Below are 18,999 nucleotides of genomic sequence, written 5' to 3'. Positions count from 1 at the left end.
GGCTTTTTTAGAGATGCATTTCTAAGTTGGCTGCAGTACATCAAGCAGCATTAGCATTTACACAAATACCTCCTAAGTATCTGCTGCAGACTCTGCTAGGGGAAAGGAGCAAGTGAGAGAGGGGAGGAACTTGATGTATTTAAACTCTGCAGAAATAATTAATACTTCTAATGCTTATGAGGAATTTTAAAATTCACAATCTGTGACTCAAAGGTTATCCCCAAAAGAAGGACATGCTGGCCCCCTACATGTGGAGGAGCATACTCTGTCCCCTGTTGACATCCACATTTAAAGGGTTTATACAAAAATACAAATCTCCAGGTTACTTTAAGAAATATGTTTTTGAATGAATAATTAATTGAACTTCAAGAACAATTCCTTCTTGGTTCTGGCCAACATGTTTTGAGAGATACCATTTACAGTAGTAAGCAGTGTCAAAAAAATTCACAGTTTTCTGTCATAATCCTCAGAAAATTGAATTAAAACTGTATGTAATCTTATTCTGATTAAGATATCCTACCTTGCATGTCAAAGACCTAGTACAAGGTTTCCTGGTTTCCACATCAATGACACCACAGTATATATCAGGATCAAATTCTCTCTCTGCCAAAGGTACACAGTAGCGAAAAGTTATCAAAAGACATTCTGAAATACTAACATTTATTTTAGTTATAAAAAATAACCATATTGGAAACTGTTTTCAAATGTAACGCAGGCAAATGTACAAATAAAAATGCACAGTAAAATTTGAGAAATAAGTTTTCCACACTCTCAACAAGTTTCTGCTGTGCTGAAATGCAGATCTCAAATGTACAAACAGAACAGGGAAATCTGCAGCTGTAATGGACCCCAAAGGACGGGCAGGTTCTGTGTGTCAGGATTAGAGGTCGCCATCGATACAAACTGTGACAAACAAACGGTGGGGTTTTGTGTTGGTTTTGGTGTTAAGAACGTTTCTGTAATTCTATTAACACTCAAAAGTCATTGTGTTTAAAAAAGTGTAAAGAGCAGACTGGGTGTACATTTTTGAGCTTATAAGGTGCTAGTTGGTCTGTTTTCTATGTACATTTAGACCTTTCATACAGAAAGAAGGAAATGAAAATTTTTAAAGATAAGAGTGTCATTTTAAAACCGTAAGAACTGACAGGCCTTTGAGGTCTGTGGTTTCTGACAGCAACAGCCACATTTCAAGTTGTTTGCACCCTTTGTGAAGTTATAGATTTATATAATATATAAAACATACCTAATTATAAATTACATTGTTATAAAAGTGCTTAATTTACTTCTGAAACATACGTATTCTATATATTTATTTCTATATATATATACACTACTAAGAGGAATATAGAAAATAACAACTAACAACAATTACCTGACAATCTTTTATGTAAAAATTTCCTATTATTTGTATTCTCTTCAGGTTTCTTTTCCAAAAATGGAGGCACAGAGAGAAGACCTTTACCATTCAGTATCTGTCCAGGGGAAGGCAAGGGTGGCTTTGGTATTGAGGGACAATTAAGGCCAGTCTTTATTGAGGAACTCACAGTAGTAGAACAAGTTGGACCAACAGCAGCTTTCACTTGGGCACCATCTATCTTTGGATGAATCTTTTCCACTTTGACAGATGGAGTCATACTGTTATTTATGAAAAATAAAAGGGAGGAAATGGAAAACTGTAGTCATAAATTATAAAAAGTACTTCAAATTATGTTATTACTCAATGATACTCTGATGTATTCACAATGCAAATTTATTCCCAGTCTTCTTATTTGTATCTTTTTGATTTCCACATTTTTATGATGCCCATAATCCATTCTGTCCTCTTTTCTCCATTTCCTTGGAAGTATTTCAGAGTCACCAGGAACTTCAGAAACTTATTTGGATTCACAAAGACAGCGTATCACCAAAGCAACTGGAATAGCCCTGTTATGTCCAGTGAGAAATGCTCCATTCTGTGACAATATATTACATTGTCAGGTCTGCAATCTCACGCATGCAGGTCAAAAATCACCTGAATCAGAGTTGAAACTCTCTTATGATCAGAGTATGCAGATTAGATCAAAGCATTAAGAGTCCTTAGTAAAACAACCCTTATTTATAGTGATTTAAGATGCAGCTTTGCAAGATTTCTTGTTCAACAGAGTCATGAGTATTATCTATAATCTTAGACCAGGCTGCTGGAAAAGATCTGGAAGAGTTACAAGTGATTATCTCAAACTAAAACCACCCAGAAAACAAAAGGGCATTCTACTGATGCAGCAGTGTCTCTGCAAGCAACGACATTTAATTCTCCGTCAAAAGGCATACTCACATTTTATCATGGGGAACTTTGCTGTGCTGTACCGGATGCATTAACCTGTTGTTTCCGCTGATCTGCAGCTTGTCTTTGGGTGATTTCAACAACTTGGAATTTGATGATGATGCACTAGTACCTCCACTGGATGAACGATTGCTCCCACTTCCACTGCTACCTTTGTTTTTTGAAGGGAAAGATGAAATGAGGGAAAATACTGAAGAGGAGGGAGGAGTCAAAGGCGGCTTGCTGGAGGAGCTATGTCTTCTTTCTGAAAAGGAGGAAACAAAGGGGTTTTAAGGTCCTGTACAGTAACAGCTCTTAAATACTTCATGTTGTCTTTTATCCCAGTAACATTTTTCCTTTATTGGCTTGGGAGGTCCCCTGCCACACACAGAGCATGGAGGACTCAAGCCTCGCTGTAATTCATAAGGCTCCATTCACTGATGGTCCCCAGTTGGTTACAAGAGTCTTTTAACTTTGGGAGTGACATTCCTCAGCCACCAAAGCTTGGCTTTTGGTAACACTCCCCACTCTCTACCTCTTAAAGAAAGTGAGAATCAAACCTAGACCTCAGACACACAAAGCAGAGAGACCCCTGTCCTGAGGCCAAGCAAGCTGAAATACCAGATTTCCTCAAAGGATAACCATAATCTGTTAATAAGTCTCCTAATGGTCAAAATTATATTAAAAAAAAAATCACTCTAACTTTCACTTCATGACAACCTTTTCATCTGGTCTAGCAGACCTTGAGCGAGGAACACCCCTGAGAACAGCAGCTTAAATACTGACCTACACACGCTTCTGCTTTGTTTTCCTCTTATTAATTCTATTATTTTTTTCATAGTACAACCAGTTTTGGGAGTATTTTTATCTAGGAACAACATCAAAATGAACAGCATCTATTCTGAATAAAAATCTGAACATTTGAATTAAGAGTGGTCAGGTTCCACCAATTAATGTGTGGAAAAGAAACTATTTAATTAACATTAAACCATTAACATTAATCTATCACTAGCACCATTTCAGTTAAAATAGCGTACATTATAAAGGTAGTTCTTTGGAACAATGAATTCTCAGCCACAAAAGCCCTGACAGCTTCAGGGAGTAGCCAGCTCTGCCCACACATGGACACATTAATTGATCGTTTGCTCGACTGGTACTTGGACACCTGTGATTGCTGGATATCTGTGTAACTGTGTAATCAACACCTGCTTAAGAGACGTGTCTGGCAATCAAGTCTATGCAAACCACAGATCTAAGAGAGAATTGAGCATTAACAGGTCCATGAGGGGAGGGGAGTGGAGAGGAGCTGTTCTCCACAGCAGTAACACCTCTTTCTCAGCCAAGTATTGTTAAAGGTGTCCAAATCCAGCAACAACCAATCCCAGGATCAGCTTGCAGATTTCCACTCAAGTTTACTCAAACTGTGAAAGAAGCAGGCTACTCATAACTTACAACAGCTACAGCCAAGAGGGAAAGTCAAGTCCAGTGCAACCTGTACAGAAATCTGTAATGCTTTGGAAATTGTAAATTAATGCATCCATGTTCTGCTTATATGACCTATTTTTCCCCCAATCCTAAATCCAGCAATCGTATGGCACTCAGCTGATGGCCAACCAGGGCTCCATTTGTAGCTGGAAGCCATCAAACAAGACAGCACCAACCCTGCACCGCAGTGGTCAGGCACAGCACCCTGCACGGCTCCAGCAAGCAAAACCCTAACAGAGAGCAACAGCAAGAACCAGGGGGAAGAGGAGTCCATCTGCTCCAGCAGTGCAAGAGGAGGACACAGGAGTTAACATCAGGCAAGCTGATTTCTTACAGAGGTGGGGAAGCTGCGCTTGAAATACGTTCATTACCTCAGGAAAAAATAATAACATGAAAAAATCAGAGCTTAGAGTAGGAAACTCCAGTCAAGAAGTTATCTCTGAGACTGAACCGAGTGATGAGTGTCTCTGTTTAACCACAAAATGCATGCAAACTGCCTAGAACCTTCAGCAACCACCATCACTTCTCAATGAGTATTTACCAAAAAGCTCCAAGAGGTCAGGTGAAATGCCCAACTGAAAGACGTAGGAAATGCAGTCATTTATCACCCACCTCACCCAACTGCTTTACAACTACAGCGTTTACAGCAACTGGTTATCTGTGATGTTCAAAATCATCTCAGTTTCCCAGAACCAGCTGCCACTGAAGACTTTGCAAGTGAAGTATGGCAGCACATTTATGTTCTGGTAAAAGGCTGTGCTCTAATACGACGCACTGCTTATTGCCAAATGTCTTTTTATAGCCATGGCAAGGATCCCCGAGAGGCTCCGATAAGTTACTATTTGAGGGCCATTAGTTCAGCGATGCTACACCCTGTGAGATGACTCTGCGAGATAAGGAGAGAAATTGCTCAATGCTCTTCCACCTTCTGTATATTTAGAAAATACAAAGTCCAAGTTCTTATCACAGCTCCAAATAATCTCTAATAACCCACGGATGACTCATGCAATCTTTGGGAGTTTGTTTTGATTTATTTTTTTTAAAGGAAGAGAGGGTGTTACTTCCTTGGAGAAAACCTGGCAGATGAGAAGAGAAAGGGACTCAAATAAGACCGAGTACCTCTCTGCATCCCGTCATTAGGAATAAACTAATGAGCTTAATTAAACTAATTCATCTGAGCTATTAATCAAAATTACATGAACACTTCTTTTCTAGCAACTTTTACTGTTCTGGTACTAAACTACAACGTTACTGACCACTGTCTGCACGAACCTTTCACAGCATCAGTCTCAATGCAGGTGAGTTAACATAAAAAGAAATTGGTTTAAACTGCTGATAATAAAAGAAAAACCTGACCCCAGAGAAGTCAGGTTAATGGCTGATCACACACCAAAATTGCTGTCTACACACACCCCACAAATGAGCTTTTTCTAGAATTTTGGGATCATTTCTGAAAGAGATATTATAATATAGTGAGTTTGCAACACCTTTAGTCACTCCTCCTGTACGTAACCACAACTTGTGCAGTTTATCAACATAATGAGGACTTTTCAGCTGATTTTTCACAACCTGCCTAGACCTGTTTCATACAAGTAGAGGTAGGGCTGCTCCTGGGATCTGTCTATATTTAATGGTTCAGTCTCTTTATAAAATTCATGGTTTTATCTGAAATCTGCTTAAGGTCTGTTTTGTAAACCATCTGAATACTACTGATGTCACGTCTCACTGGAGAAAGCTAATATTATTTCTAAAACCAGACATGTTTTAAGCATGGCATACTTGATATAATAAAGGCAGTCTTTTAATGGAAAAATTACTACACAAACCGTCACTGAATAATCAAGACCACCGTGGTTATTATGCTAAGCAAATTATAATGATAAATTCCACTAATCATCTGCCAATCTAACATGGTTTCCATTCGCCGTTAACTCTGACTCAGCCTGAAAACACTTAAAAATATCATTATCTCCAGGTGCTCAGTTTTTGAATTTTAAAAGTTAGCACTCACATCCCTTCCCTTCACATAACTCAAAGAAAACAAGTTCTTTTTATGTCATGATTGCTTTCACAACACATCCAAGTGATATTTCAGATACTGCACCTGTGTAACATTCTTCTGAATTTTAACATTTGGAGAGAGGATTTCTTTTTAATTGATTTGTTGTTGTTGTTGTTTGGGGTTTTTTGTTGTTGTTGTTTTTTTAAATATAAAAAGATGTACATTTTGGCTTTGGATGAAGAACCAGAAAGTTTTCCTTGATTCCTTGAATCTGACCTAAAACACAAGCTGCATTCAACATTAACCCCTAACAGATGAACTCCTCCCTAAACATCTCTGTATTTCTGCGACATCTTTGTGACCCCTAAGGAGAGAGGAGCTGCACAGAGTTAGAAAGCTGTGAAAAGAGACAGCATCCCACTGTGTCTGCTCAGTGACTGGGATAGCTGTTAACTACCGACTTCAAAAAACACACTGATAGCTTGTGTGCTACTGGACTTACAGCTGAGCAAGAACTATATAAGCATCCTGTCAAAGCACACTGATAAAATGGATATTGATCATTTAAATCTCTCCAAGAACTAAAAAAAAAAAATATAAAATTAACAGCTTCTCTTAGCTCTTAGTCTGGCTGCCAATTCCCTTGGGTTTAAAAATCTTGTTTTCCATCATATACTACCTATTAAACATGCATCAATATCTGACTACATGCAAAAAGGTAACCTGGAAAGGGAAGGGGAAAAAAAAAGGGGAAAGAAAAAAAAGCTTCTCACCATGTTTGGCTACTACTACTTATTCTTCCATCGGTGAGTAAACACTTGGACTTACTGTGATTTATAATCTTATTTTTATATTAAAATAAAAGGAGATATCCTTTTATACAGAACAATATTTTGTTTCTCACAAAATGCTACTTTCTTTGCTGTATGTTTAACAAAAACCCCCAAAAAAGAGAGCAATCATACTCTTAAGATTTTTCAAAATGTTCCTCTCAGGTCTGCACTCAGTTCCCAAAGTCTAGGAAGTGTTTTGTGCTGTTCATTCCCTCTGGGCATCAATTAATAGCTTTGGGCAGCAAACACAAGATGTACAGATCAGATTTCACAAACCCATTTTTTTTACACTGACTTCTTACGTAAGTACCGGGCAAAAAGTCAAAGTGACCTGAGCCAGCGCCAGCAGAGCCGGCCGTGGAAATGAAGCACACCCATTCGAACACACACCAGTTTGGTTCAGGGGAATACGGTGCCAGTCCAGCTAACGCTCAACAAAACATTGGTCACATACGTTAGCCTAGGTCATTCAGATTATGGAATTAAATGTGCATCGTGACAAAGAAAACAAGAAATAAATCCATGAGGATCTCACAAGGGAAACTCAGGAGCTGAAACCACCATGGGCACAGCAGGGGAGGCTGCTCTGCTTCTGGTGCCACCCTGGCAGCGTGCAGCCGCTTGGGAGCAATCGTTTGTGCAGGACCTTGACCTCTGCTCACTCACTTATTGCTGCTTCATTATCCTGCTCTAATCACGGGGCCTGGATACCAAGGATTCTGCCTTAATCTTCCGCTGATGTCCCTTTAATCATCCCATCAGTGCTGTTTGCGCTGTAAGTCAGGATCAGGTCACTCCATCTTCCATTTAAAATCACGCTATTAGCTGAACGGACAGCATCTAAACAAAGTTAGATTTCTCACTCCAGCAAGGAAGTTACAGAAAATAATACTGATGGGGTCCAAGCGATCAGTATGACAGCCTGCCAAGGCTAGATTGGCACCAGTGCAATCTGTCCTGTCTCCACAGAGAATTCTTCTTACTATTTCATAAAAAACCCACATTGCTCAGCAACTGGCAGATGATATTATTGTTTACCACTCAGTGTTAGCAAAACCATGCAGAGAATCTGACTGATGGTCACGTATGCTTATGACACTCATTCACAGAAAAATAACACTGTAGCAGAAGAGAAAGAAAAAAGAAAGGCTGTAATTTATATTGCAGCATACCAAATGCAAGTGAAGGTGGCACATACATAAGCATTCTGTTGCTTTATATATTTCCACCACTTACCACAGTGGTGTTCCATATCTTGAGCACAGTTATTCAATATTATAAATAAATAGTAATAGGTATAAACTATTTATTTAAGAAACAGGTTTACATAGTATCTTTTATACAGACTATGGCCAAGTTAAGCAATACTGATGCAACCTTATGTCCTGCACTTCCTCACTTCAAAAACATTCAGTGCATTTGCAGTACAGAATGTTTCTATCTCCTGTGTAGATACCATCACGTAAAGAGGCAGTTAAGCTACAAAACTTTACTTAAAATGCGCCTCTTCTCAAAAATCCACTGAAATACAGTACCTAGCCAATTGTGAAGAGTATATTTTAAACCCCAGCATTTACCTCCAGAACTTGATATGTTAACAGGTTTGCTTTGCCTAGCAGAGATCCAAAACGTGCTGGTTTATGTTCTTACCTTACCTTACCTTCACCACGTACATACTACAGCTTTGTCTAAAGACAGTCTAACACACTGAGGTGCTTAATACCCAAGAAGATAAAATTACCTTCTTAGGGGCAAAAGACAGAATTTAAGTTGAAGTCATACATGACAGGACAAAACTTAACTACAGAGATCAATGATTTTTTAAATTCCCTTTAAAATGTTCTTGCACATTAAAGCAATTTGTGAAGGCTTCAGCTCGTAAAGTGCCTTGAAACATTTACACTCCTGCGCAATGAGATCTCAGAAGATCACTTTCCACACACAAAACCTTCGCTGAAGCCAACAGACAAATAAAGTAAATACATCAAGACCTTCCTCATTGCTGACTGGGTATGCTCCAAAATTATCTGTCAACTCCTAGGACACTTCTATTTCTCAAAGCAGGGCTGTATCAGCACTGAGCTTTACACATCATCTTTAACGGCAGTGCTGTCGTCAAGTGCTCCTCGTCAGGGCAAGGTCCCACTGGACCAGGTAGGAATTCATGCACCATTCCCTGGGCAATCACCTCCAAAATACACACTGCACGGTTCCCCGAAAAGCACATAAGATCTGGCTATGCTTTAACTGGGGCACACTGATTTATTATGAAAATTTATAGAGAACAGGTTTTGTTCTTAAGTTATGCTTTGGTTACAAATGCTCAATTCAAAACCCAAAGCTCTCATACATAGAAACATCAGGGTTTCAGCATATCATTCCAGTCCCAAAATCCCCCCTCGATAATTCACAAAATTGTCACCCAAACATATCTGGATGTTTGTGATGGTCCAGCATACTCAACTGATCTTCCTCATGAAATCCAAACTTCAGTGCAACCAAAAGCCACTAATAATTTTGAATGTGTTTGCAATAGCTGCTTTAACTAAAAGTTTCACATAACCCACTTCCTATCAGACCAGCAGACTGACAGACTTTAGGTCAACTTTCGCTTTGGCTGTCTTTAAAGGCAGGTTTACCAGAGCACTTAACATAGGAAACGTGAGCAAAGTCGGGAATTGAAAACACCTTCTGGGAAGTATTCTGGTTTTCGTCTTCCCCAGCCTCACTCTGCCACAACCCTCTGAAGTTTCCCAACATTCAGGTTTGAATATTTCCAAATCATTTACAGAACTCCCAAGAGGTGTTATGTCGGTCAGTTAACTGCATCCCTTTGAACAGAAACAGAATGCAAATGGGAGCTATTATTATTATTTTGTTCACTTTGTTTCAGCAGTTATAGAGAAGCACTGGCTACTTTTAAAACTGTAAAATCAATTACCCGACTTCCTATTTCTAAATGCACGTTTATAATTCTCCTAGAGATTTACTTTCAAGAAGCGAAATCCACTCACAAGCAATCACTGTCTAAAATCCGTTAGAGTAAGGAGTGTGAAATTCTGTGTAAGCAGGGTCACGGTTCTGTTGCTGCCATTGAAGAAAACAGAGGGAGGAGTGGAAAATGGTAATTTTCACCAGTAAGATTCTGAATGGCACCTTCAATACTTGAAAACTGTATTTCAAAAAGGAGATGATCCTGTAACTGTAATTTAGGGTATTTAAATAATGCTTTTAAAATGGTACAACTACAGCATAGCACACCAACTGGGCAGGAATGGCCATCTCCACTACGGTAACTGCTGCAAAACGGCCCCAAACCCAGCACCCTGGGTGTTATCAAGAATGTAGCCAAAATAGCACCACTAAAACGTATTTCAATAAATAACTTTCAGGTACATCCCTTCCTCCGCTGTTGCTTCTCCGCAACTCTCTGTGCAGTACTGAAGCTAATTTTTCAATTTTTCCCTATCTGTTACTAATCATTTCCAAACACTTTGTGTTCAACACACCTGGGTAGTTCTGCAATTTCCCCAGGATGCAGAATTCCTCTTTACAATACCCAGGTTTGTCCCCAAGAGCTGTACAGCCACTTTGGAACATCAACCAACACAAACTGTCCTCCAAGCCTGCAGACAGGCCGGGGTTTCGCTGTGTCACGCAGTGGCAAACCGGAATTAGGGATGCTCCCATCCTGGAGACATGGGAAAACTGATTGAGTCCCCTTTGTCACCCAGAGGAGGATGCTCTCCCTATCTTTCTCCATTCCCCTCTTTGCTCAGGAAAACCCAAACGCAAAGGCTTTAACATCTCAAAAAGACTCCAGCACAATATCCAAAAATCAAACTTCTGGTACACTTTCCCAAGCAACTTGCCAAGAGAGAGAGGAGAGGACAGATTTCTCACCAGGGAACTGGCCCTGGACCCTTTGGTCCACCACTGTCTTGTTCATCTGTCAAGCGCTGGCACATAAATTGCAAAGTTATTATGGAAGGACAGTAAGGTGTCTTAGATGATAATGGGGCCATGGAGAGATTACAGCATCCACATTATGAGCACTAATCTCTGTGCAGCCTGGTGATGACATGGCAATACCTGCACTGACTGATTAGAAAGCAGTTATTGAAGAAATAATTTTTGCTATTAAGAAAAATAAGTCTGTTATTTGGAAAAAACTTTGGAGAAGCCACAGTGATAACAAACAAAAACATCAAACAAAGATATGCTGGTCTGTACTGGTTACATCAAGATGCAGTATAGGTCAGCTTGCTCAAAAACACAGCTGGAAAACTGTTGTCTCATAAATGCACGCCTTGAATGACTAAAGATTCATTTTTTCAAAACACGCATAAAGCAAATTAGAAATTAAAAAAACACTATTCCATATTATTTTTTATTTTATTATTCCCCATTATTTTTTATAAAAGTTGACTAAACAGAAGTCTAATAAAGAACCGTGTGTTGAAAGCATGGGAATACAGAATTAAGGGAAGAACTGCCCCCTAATTTCTGATTTTCTCTCTGCCCATTTTCTACCCAGAAATCAGGTTTACACCTTTAACACCATGTTTTTCCCCTTTAGCATCAGCAATGCTCCTTCCAAGACCTTATCACACAGTATTATAACATTGTGTAATGTATGCAGATTCATTCACATATCCAAATACCCATCTAACTTTCATCTTGCTAATGCTTCTACTCACGCCACAATCAGGAATTTTAATGTTTTCCCCGTAGCTATTTCTTTACACACAGCACACTTTATTAATTGTATGTTGACTTTCAGACTCGGCTCCGCTACAAATAAATACGCTGAGGTTGAAAACTTGCTGAAAAGCCGTTAGTGAGCCAACATACAAAGGGTGTTACAGGCCAAGTGACAGAGTTCTGGAGATGTGTGTAAAAACCATCCTGCAGTGGAAAGCTGTCCGTATGAAAGAGATGAAGAAGAGTGAATTGACTGTTTTGAGCAGGAGAATGAGAGGAAATATCACACAATTTAGAAAAATAATAGTGTCAGCTAAGTAAATCACATTCCTTGATTTCATCATTAAGAAACAACAGGATTCAAAGACATCAAGCAGAATTATTTTTCTTATGTACTGTACAACTAACTAGTGACATCCACTGCACATGATATGAAAGCTTTCTAAGATTAAAAATATGATAAACATGTCCATGGCTACTTTGAACTCGCCAAACACCAACTCCAACAGCTCCTCCTCTCCCTCCAGGCGAGGAAATGCGGGCTGACGGAGCTGAGGAGGAAGCTCCCGTCACCATCTCTTACGTTACCCACCTCTCACCTCTGTCTCTGTACCTACGGCACAGAGTATGCACATCCTATGGATGTGACAGCCCATGACAAAAGCGTCACCGAGCCTCTGTACCCATGGGCAGCGCCCACTTGCAGGAAAACCTCACGGAGAAATGAGAACGGTGAGAGGGACCCAGCCTGGGCTTCTGCCGGTGAGGCTGACACCTCGTCTTCTGTCCAGGTCTTTAAAGACAATAAATGCTGAATGTTTTCAGAATGGGAAGCAAACCTGTGACAAGGTGAACTGCAATATTTTTAAAAGATGTTTCCAGAGTTGAGTAGCTTTCTAAACTTTGAAATCGTTTGGAACACAAATACTTGTGGATGCAGTGGAAGCTGTGGCTGCCCCCTCCCTGGAGGTGTTCAAGGCCAGGTTGGACGGGGCTTTGGGCAACCTGGGCTGGGGGAGGTGTCCCTGCCCATGGCAGGGGTTGGACTGGATGAGCTTCAAGGTCCTTTCCAACCCAAACCATTCCGTGGTTCTATGATTTTACTTAATCTGCAACATCAATGAAAAGTGGAGAATAAATATTTTGTTTTCTCATTTTTAGTCAGATCCTTATGTTATTTTACAGTGTTTTAAAATTTTTAGGCATTAGTCAATTTTTAGTTATAACGAAGGATCATTATAGCTTATTTCATTAACACTGGTCAATCACAACTGGCGTGAAACAACTGTTCTCATGTTTAAAAACACTGACCATGTTAAATATACGCTAATTAAAATTTTACAGCAGCAATAGCACAGCAAAGTCTTACAGAAATCTCTTATACAGTCAAATGAGGGCACGAAACTACTGTGCTTGCACAATAATGCCTTTCAAATTAAATAAACCAGCCTTTTCACATTTCACATTGAAAGAACTGAGCAATGCTGTAATTAGGACGTGCTAACTGAAATGCTTGTGCAGGTTTAACCTTTTAAATAAAAACACAACTGCACTTAACACATCCAGGCCGTGTCTGCATTTCCTATTTCCTCCAAAACCAAGATGTAATGCCTACCCACAGCCAGTCATCCGCAGAGCCGTAAAAAGGAATGTATTTGCCCTCTGATTTATAAATTACACGGATGACTGCACTCAGGAAAACAAGCTAAAACGAACACGCTCTTAATAGTTTCTTTAATTAACACTTTGATTAACAGCTGCCAGTTTATCTAGAGGCCTGACAGGATTGGAATTGGCTGTCTACATTTTTATTGCTATTTTCTCCCTTTCCACTTCACCCACATGAGCAGTGGCTCCAGAGCACTTTTTGGGGACTTGAAGTTTCTGCGAACGGCTTTTGGAGCTGGGCCAGACGGCTCCGGTGACATTTCAGAAGGGCTCACGCAGGCGGCCTGCAGCACCTAATCCCTCCCTGGGAGATTATCCACCTCGCTCGGTGAAGCCCGCTGAGGTCTCGTGGGCAATGCTGCTATCCAGGCCGGGCCCTCTTGCCTCTGGTCCAGGGGCTCCAGGCCAGGCCACCTCCCCTCTGGTGCTGGGGGCTCCAGGCCGGGTCGCCTCCCCTCTGGTGCTGGGGGCTCCAGGCCGGGTCACCTCCCTTCTGGTGCTGGGAGCTCCAGGCCAGGCCACCTTGCCTGTGGTGCTGGAGGCTCCAGGCCAGGCCACCTCGTCTCTGGTGCTGGGGGCTCCAGGCCGGGTCACCTCCTCTCTGGTGCTGGGGGCTCCAGGCACCCTGTGGCAAATGGCCACCCCCAGGCCTCTGGCCCACCTCAGCTTTACCTGCAGGTCTGCTGCCCACAATGGGAACTGGAGTTATGGATTCCTGTAGCAAGCTGGTGGCACTGGGATGGCTCCTCCAGTGAATGTGCTTCATCACCCAATGCTCCACATCAGGACGGTTCCTCTGCGGCAGCATCACCAGCCTGGGGGCACCCAGCATCCCCAGTGTCCAGGGGGGCCATGGCCCCACCATCCCAGCAGAGCACAGGAGGACACTCCAGGGATGCTTCTCCAGCAGCACAAATTCACTCTGGTATTCACTGTCCTCAACTTCCACATAGGTCTCGACATTCTAAATTTCCACACTCTGAGGTCTGAACATCAAGGTCTGATTTCCACCCAAAATCAGCACGTGGATACTAAAATCTAATTTAGATCAAATTACTGATTTTTGGATCACTTCCTGAGTAACCATCCATAAAAATTACAGTGTATCCAATGACAAAAAAAAGAATAGGAAGGAACAGCTTGTGGCTTTTGCTCTTGGTTTTAAATTACCATAATCAAAGCTGAAACTTCTTGTCTTTCCTTATTGAATTACACACAAATTCATTTTTAAAATGAAGCCAATCACTTGTTCACTAAAATAACAAGTTTGTCAAGAGGAAAGGCAGTTGTGTGTTAGCATATTTCTTTCTTTTGATTAAGGGTTAAACAGAAGCAGGGAGCACCATTTCAGCAGACTGGGTTTTGTTAGAGTGTTTTTTTTCTAAAAGAACACGCAGAAACCTGGACACCATTGTTCCAATTTCCAAGCTTAGAAATGAATACTAAATCCTAAACCACAAACACTAAATACTATCTTTCCCACGTCTGTGCACTCAGAATACGAGACAGCAACCAGATCCTCTTTGCTCTGAATTTTAAGAGAAGTTGACAGCTCATGTCATCTACCCATTAATTGTTAAGGACAACTCAGGAATACAAAGACGTTTCCTTGGATTACGCTGTTTTTAAAACACATCTCCTTCCACTGCTAAAATTAGTACCAGCGGCATACATGTTTTTGCAGGATTTGTTTCTCTTGTGCACTCTTCTACTTGACACCCATAATTAAAACTGGGTAAGACTCCAACAGATTTTAGTGGTTCGCAAAACTCTTGACATTAAACTACTATGTGGGGAAACAGCACTGATGTATGTGTTTTCCTACACACTAGAATTTATCCTTCCTAAGTCTTTGATTTGGTCAAGTCTCATTTTAGGACCAAGAGGGCAAGTAACTTCTATTTATTTTGTCTCTTTTTCCACAACTAAACTGACCAGGATCAGGCAATTTAATGGCCATGTGGAACAATACGGAAAGCTGTCTTCCTTCTGAGTAGGACAAAGAGCCCGATGGCTAAGAAACCTCAGCAGCTGGGCATCAAGGCAGGAGCTGGAATGGATGGGAGAGGCATGACGGGACATTCACATGGGGAGAAAACGGCACCGGCCCGTGGGAAGGCAAACAATGGCTGAGAGAAAATGCAGTGGGATTTTATGCTTGCTTCTGCTATAGTAACAGCAGATAGACCAACTGTCTCAATCTGTGCCTTCATTTTTATTTACTATTTTCCAATGACTAAAGGCTTCTAAGTAACTTTATACAGTAAATATTCATCGTGTTTCACCTTGAAATGGATTGATGCATGTGCCACAGCATAATCTGAAAAATGCAAAAGTAACCTTACTTGATGTAGTAAAACAACTCGTTATCTGTGGCAATGAAATGATGACGATCTTTCCCTGCTACTAAATATGTCTAGAGGTTTGGAGTTTTATATTCTATATCAACACTAATAAAGCCATTTTAAAAAAATCCCCAAAACATCAATAACATTAGATTGAATATAAACACTTATATCATCAGTTAATACCTGAGTTCAGAGGCCTAAAATTAGCCTTGCAAGCTGTGATAATACTTTGTACAGAACAAGGCTGAGCGGATGGGAGAGAAGCAGTTCAGGGTGTGCCAGCGCCAAGAACCTAATTTCCAGGTCTTTGGTATCGCAAGACCATCCAAGGACAACTTGAACTGTGTTGAAACCGTTGCAATGGAAGAAAGTTTGCTTCCTACTACTCAGGATAACAAAGAACAGCATCAACTCGCTCCCCTCATTTCCTCACTGAGGACACGTAACATGAACAGATATTTATACCACGTGTGATGCTATCACTATGCACACACAGACAGTAGCTCCCTAGTATGAATGAGTACGGCAGAATGCTAAGAAATGCCAACAAAAAAAAACCCCACCAAAATATTCTACAACCTGAAGTATTCTGCACATTTTGCATTGCCAAGAAAACCATTTTTAGGATAGGCTAGAGTATTTTTCTTATTCTACTTACATTGTATTTTCTTGTTTGGTTTTGTCAAGTGAGAGAAATATATCTCCTCCCATGTCTCCTTCCACTTGTCTACACTTTAGTGTTCTGCATTTTGAAATGACAGGTTAATTTTAAGAAAACTGGAGAGCTGGATTTGAGGTGGTGGTGTGCCCTCCTGCCCCCTCCACCAGTGGAGGTCCTAAAGACACCGGGATTTATCACTGGCATGAAGACAGCATCCAGACAGCACAAGTAGGATCTCTCTTACAGAAGGAAGGCAGGAAGATCTCCACTGGCTGGGCATCACGTGCACACTGCAGCCTAGCTGTGCCGTGTGTGTGTCTTATTGAACTGGCAGGCAGGAAAAAAAGAAGAAAAAAAAGAAAGGCAAACCATGGGATGAAACCTGAAGCTACGTGTGTGTGCACAGAGCAGGAGGTGTTGCAACGGGAGGGAGAGCGATGGCAAAACACACGGGACAAAGCCACAGACGGCCGGGCGTCATTATCTCCACTGCACATGAACCACCTCATTTATCCTTTCTCAAAATTCAGCAATTTCAGGCACGGATTTCACAACCGCTGTAAGCTGGCTGCTGCGAGCTAACCCTGCCGCAGCAAAACGCCTTCCTGCCCTCTCCCCCAATCCTGACTGCTCCATTCGAGCCTTTGCACCATCTGCTCTCCCCGTAACAAAGAGCAAACCCATCCGTTCAAAGACCTGACAGGCTCGCACACCACAAGCCTTCGTGTGCCAAGGCCAGCAACAAACAGAGCGAGGACCAGCAAGAATTCAAGTGTGACTTCATCCCAGGGAACGGGTTGGAGGCCTCGGCAACTGGGAGTGACAAAGAACTGGGTTGTGAGGTGCTGCAATGATCAGTTTGCCAGTTCCTAGAAGTTTTGAGGGATATGGGAAAAAAATAGATGAGATTTCCAAGGAATTTGATCTGATTGATATCAACACTGCATAAGCTGGGCTTGCTTACACTGCAGCTTGCTTATGTTTACATTTAGTACTGTCTCAAATGAATTTGTTGTAAATATTTTGCTTGAAAGAGATTGTTTGGTTCCCGGCTACTATTATTATTCTTCCTGGAAGGAAGAGAATGATGGGCCTTGAGCCAGCACCAAGCTCCTTCAAGTTGTTCAATTGAGAACTCCAGCGCGTTACTTGGAAAAAAAACTCTGCTGTCATGGGGGGTGGACGGAAAGAACCCTGCCATGTGCTATGTGACACCACGAAAGCAGCCTCCGTGAGGGAGCAGCCAAATCATTTCAGAAGTACCACTACTGACTTTGCTTTAGCCTTGTGTGTCTTTTTTTCCAAAGGTGGAAACAAGTGCTCTGAAGTTTCATCATAAATCAAATTCCCAGAGCCTCCAGAAGCACCAGGCAATGAATTTTGAAATCAGTGGATTTTCTTCCCTAGCAGATGCCACTTTGGAGAGTTTCTTACATGCTACAGAAAACAAATATATCAGGCAAGGTTTCTGGTTTTGGTGTTTTCCTTTCTTTTCCAAGTGGGTATGCTTAGAGTTCCTCAGGTTTCAGAAAAGTGGAACAAATCCAAAATAAAATGGGTGACTGAGTACAGAGGAACTTGACAGGCTTGTTGGTGCACCATCAAGTGACAGCATTTTATGCCTTAGCATCAACTCTACTTACACAATGTGTTTGTTTATACCACAAATACAAAATATAACTGTTACCTACATGGCACACGGGAACACACAGAGAGCAAAGGCTTCTATACAGACACAGGCCATTTTCAGGGACTAAAACCAAAGACATTCAGTACACTGGACTCCAAGCACGCAGCCACTGTGGACCACTGCCACCTGGACAACTGGGACAGGGCAGAGAAACAGCTCAGGAGCTCGTGAGGGCTTTCACCACATCCCAACCATCTGCCAAGTCTCCAGAATCCCCAGGTGCATCCTTGTGATCACAGAAAAAGGTGATGGGCATGGTCCTAAAGGGCAGTACCCATCCTCACTCTGAACACCGATCGATCCTATGGAAAGCATGCTGGACAGAGAAAGGAACAGGCCACTAGCAAAATGAAGAGACACCAGCTGTCATTCTCAATTGAGCCAAGTGAGATGTTGGATATCAAACCTTACAATAGCTTGCAAATATATCAGTTTATACCATTTCTTGAGCAATCAAAGCAGACATGGGTATTTTTAGGAGCTAGCTGGTGGACAGCATTGTGACCCACACGATGACCTTTGGTCAAAAAATACATGGCACTATGATGGGCAGGGAACTGAACTACGGTGGTTTTAAAACCTCTCCTTTGACCTTAGAGGCCAGGAGAGGGCCAACATGGCACTCTTCCAGGCATATACATGGCTACGCGTGGCTTGTCAGAGGCTGCAAGCCAAAATGAAACTGAAGAAAATGAGTGCTAGCCAGTCCCATGCCAATGATGAGAAGGGCCAGAGCGTTGCAGAGCACTGCAAAGCTCATTCTGATCTAGAAAAGTGAAAGAAATGAAAACCATCCCTTCACTAAGTCCAGCCCACATCAAAATGCTTAGCCTACTAACTCAAATGCTGACTTCAGCCACACAGTAACAAAGGAGACACAGGCAATTTTCCTCCCAGCAAGGAGAGGAGCCATGAATTCTACGTGACTGCCTAGTGACAATGATGAACAGCTCTTGAAACTACCAAAGTAAATCACACACAACTTGTGGTTAGCTCAACTCCAGCTCTTCAAATAACCCACAAACAGCTGAAAGTTGCAGATTCATAGGTGGGAGGGCACACTGAAAGGGGTACACCTTCTACCTAGCCCCTAGAATGAGCTGTACCCCACTGCAGAAACAGGGGCTATTCCCACTGCCAGACACAACAAACAGGGTCTTTACAACCTGTGGGGTCACGCACAGAGGACACAGCACAACACAGCCTCTGCTCAGCCGAGGAAGAAAATCCTATGGGGTAGAAACATAAGGTGGTGATGTGGCTAAAAGAAAAGGCTTCCATTTGAAAAGCTACTCGATACAGAAGTGGG

General features: G+C 41.5%; 1 protein-coding gene across 1 annotated transcript in view; it reads right to left on the bottom strand.

Annotated features, from left to right (window-relative positions):
* Nucleotides 1-18,999, bottom strand: part of ATXN7 (ataxin 7) — a 35,174-nt gene that overhangs the window by 5,955 nt on the left and 10,220 nt on the right. Inside the window, exons 2-4 of the mRNA XM_010190332.1 lie at nt 2,312-2,564; nt 1,373-1,635; nt 521-603 (exon numbers count right to left, since the gene is read on the bottom strand). Of these exons, the coding sequence (XP_010188634.1) occupies nt 521-603; nt 1,373-1,635; nt 2,312-2,564 (599 nt within the window). The remainder of the gene's footprint in view (nt 1-520; nt 604-1,372; nt 1,636-2,311; nt 2,565-18,999) is intronic.

Source organism: Mesitornis unicolor, unplaced genomic scaffold, assembly GCF_000695765.1.
Source record: "Mesitornis unicolor isolate BGI_N332 unplaced genomic scaffold, ASM69576v1 scaffold1228, whole genome shotgun sequence".
Taxonomy (NCBI): Eukaryota; Metazoa; Chordata; class Aves; order Mesitornithiformes; family Mesitornithidae; genus Mesitornis; species Mesitornis unicolor.
This window is presented reverse-complemented; position numbering and strand designations above follow the sequence as displayed.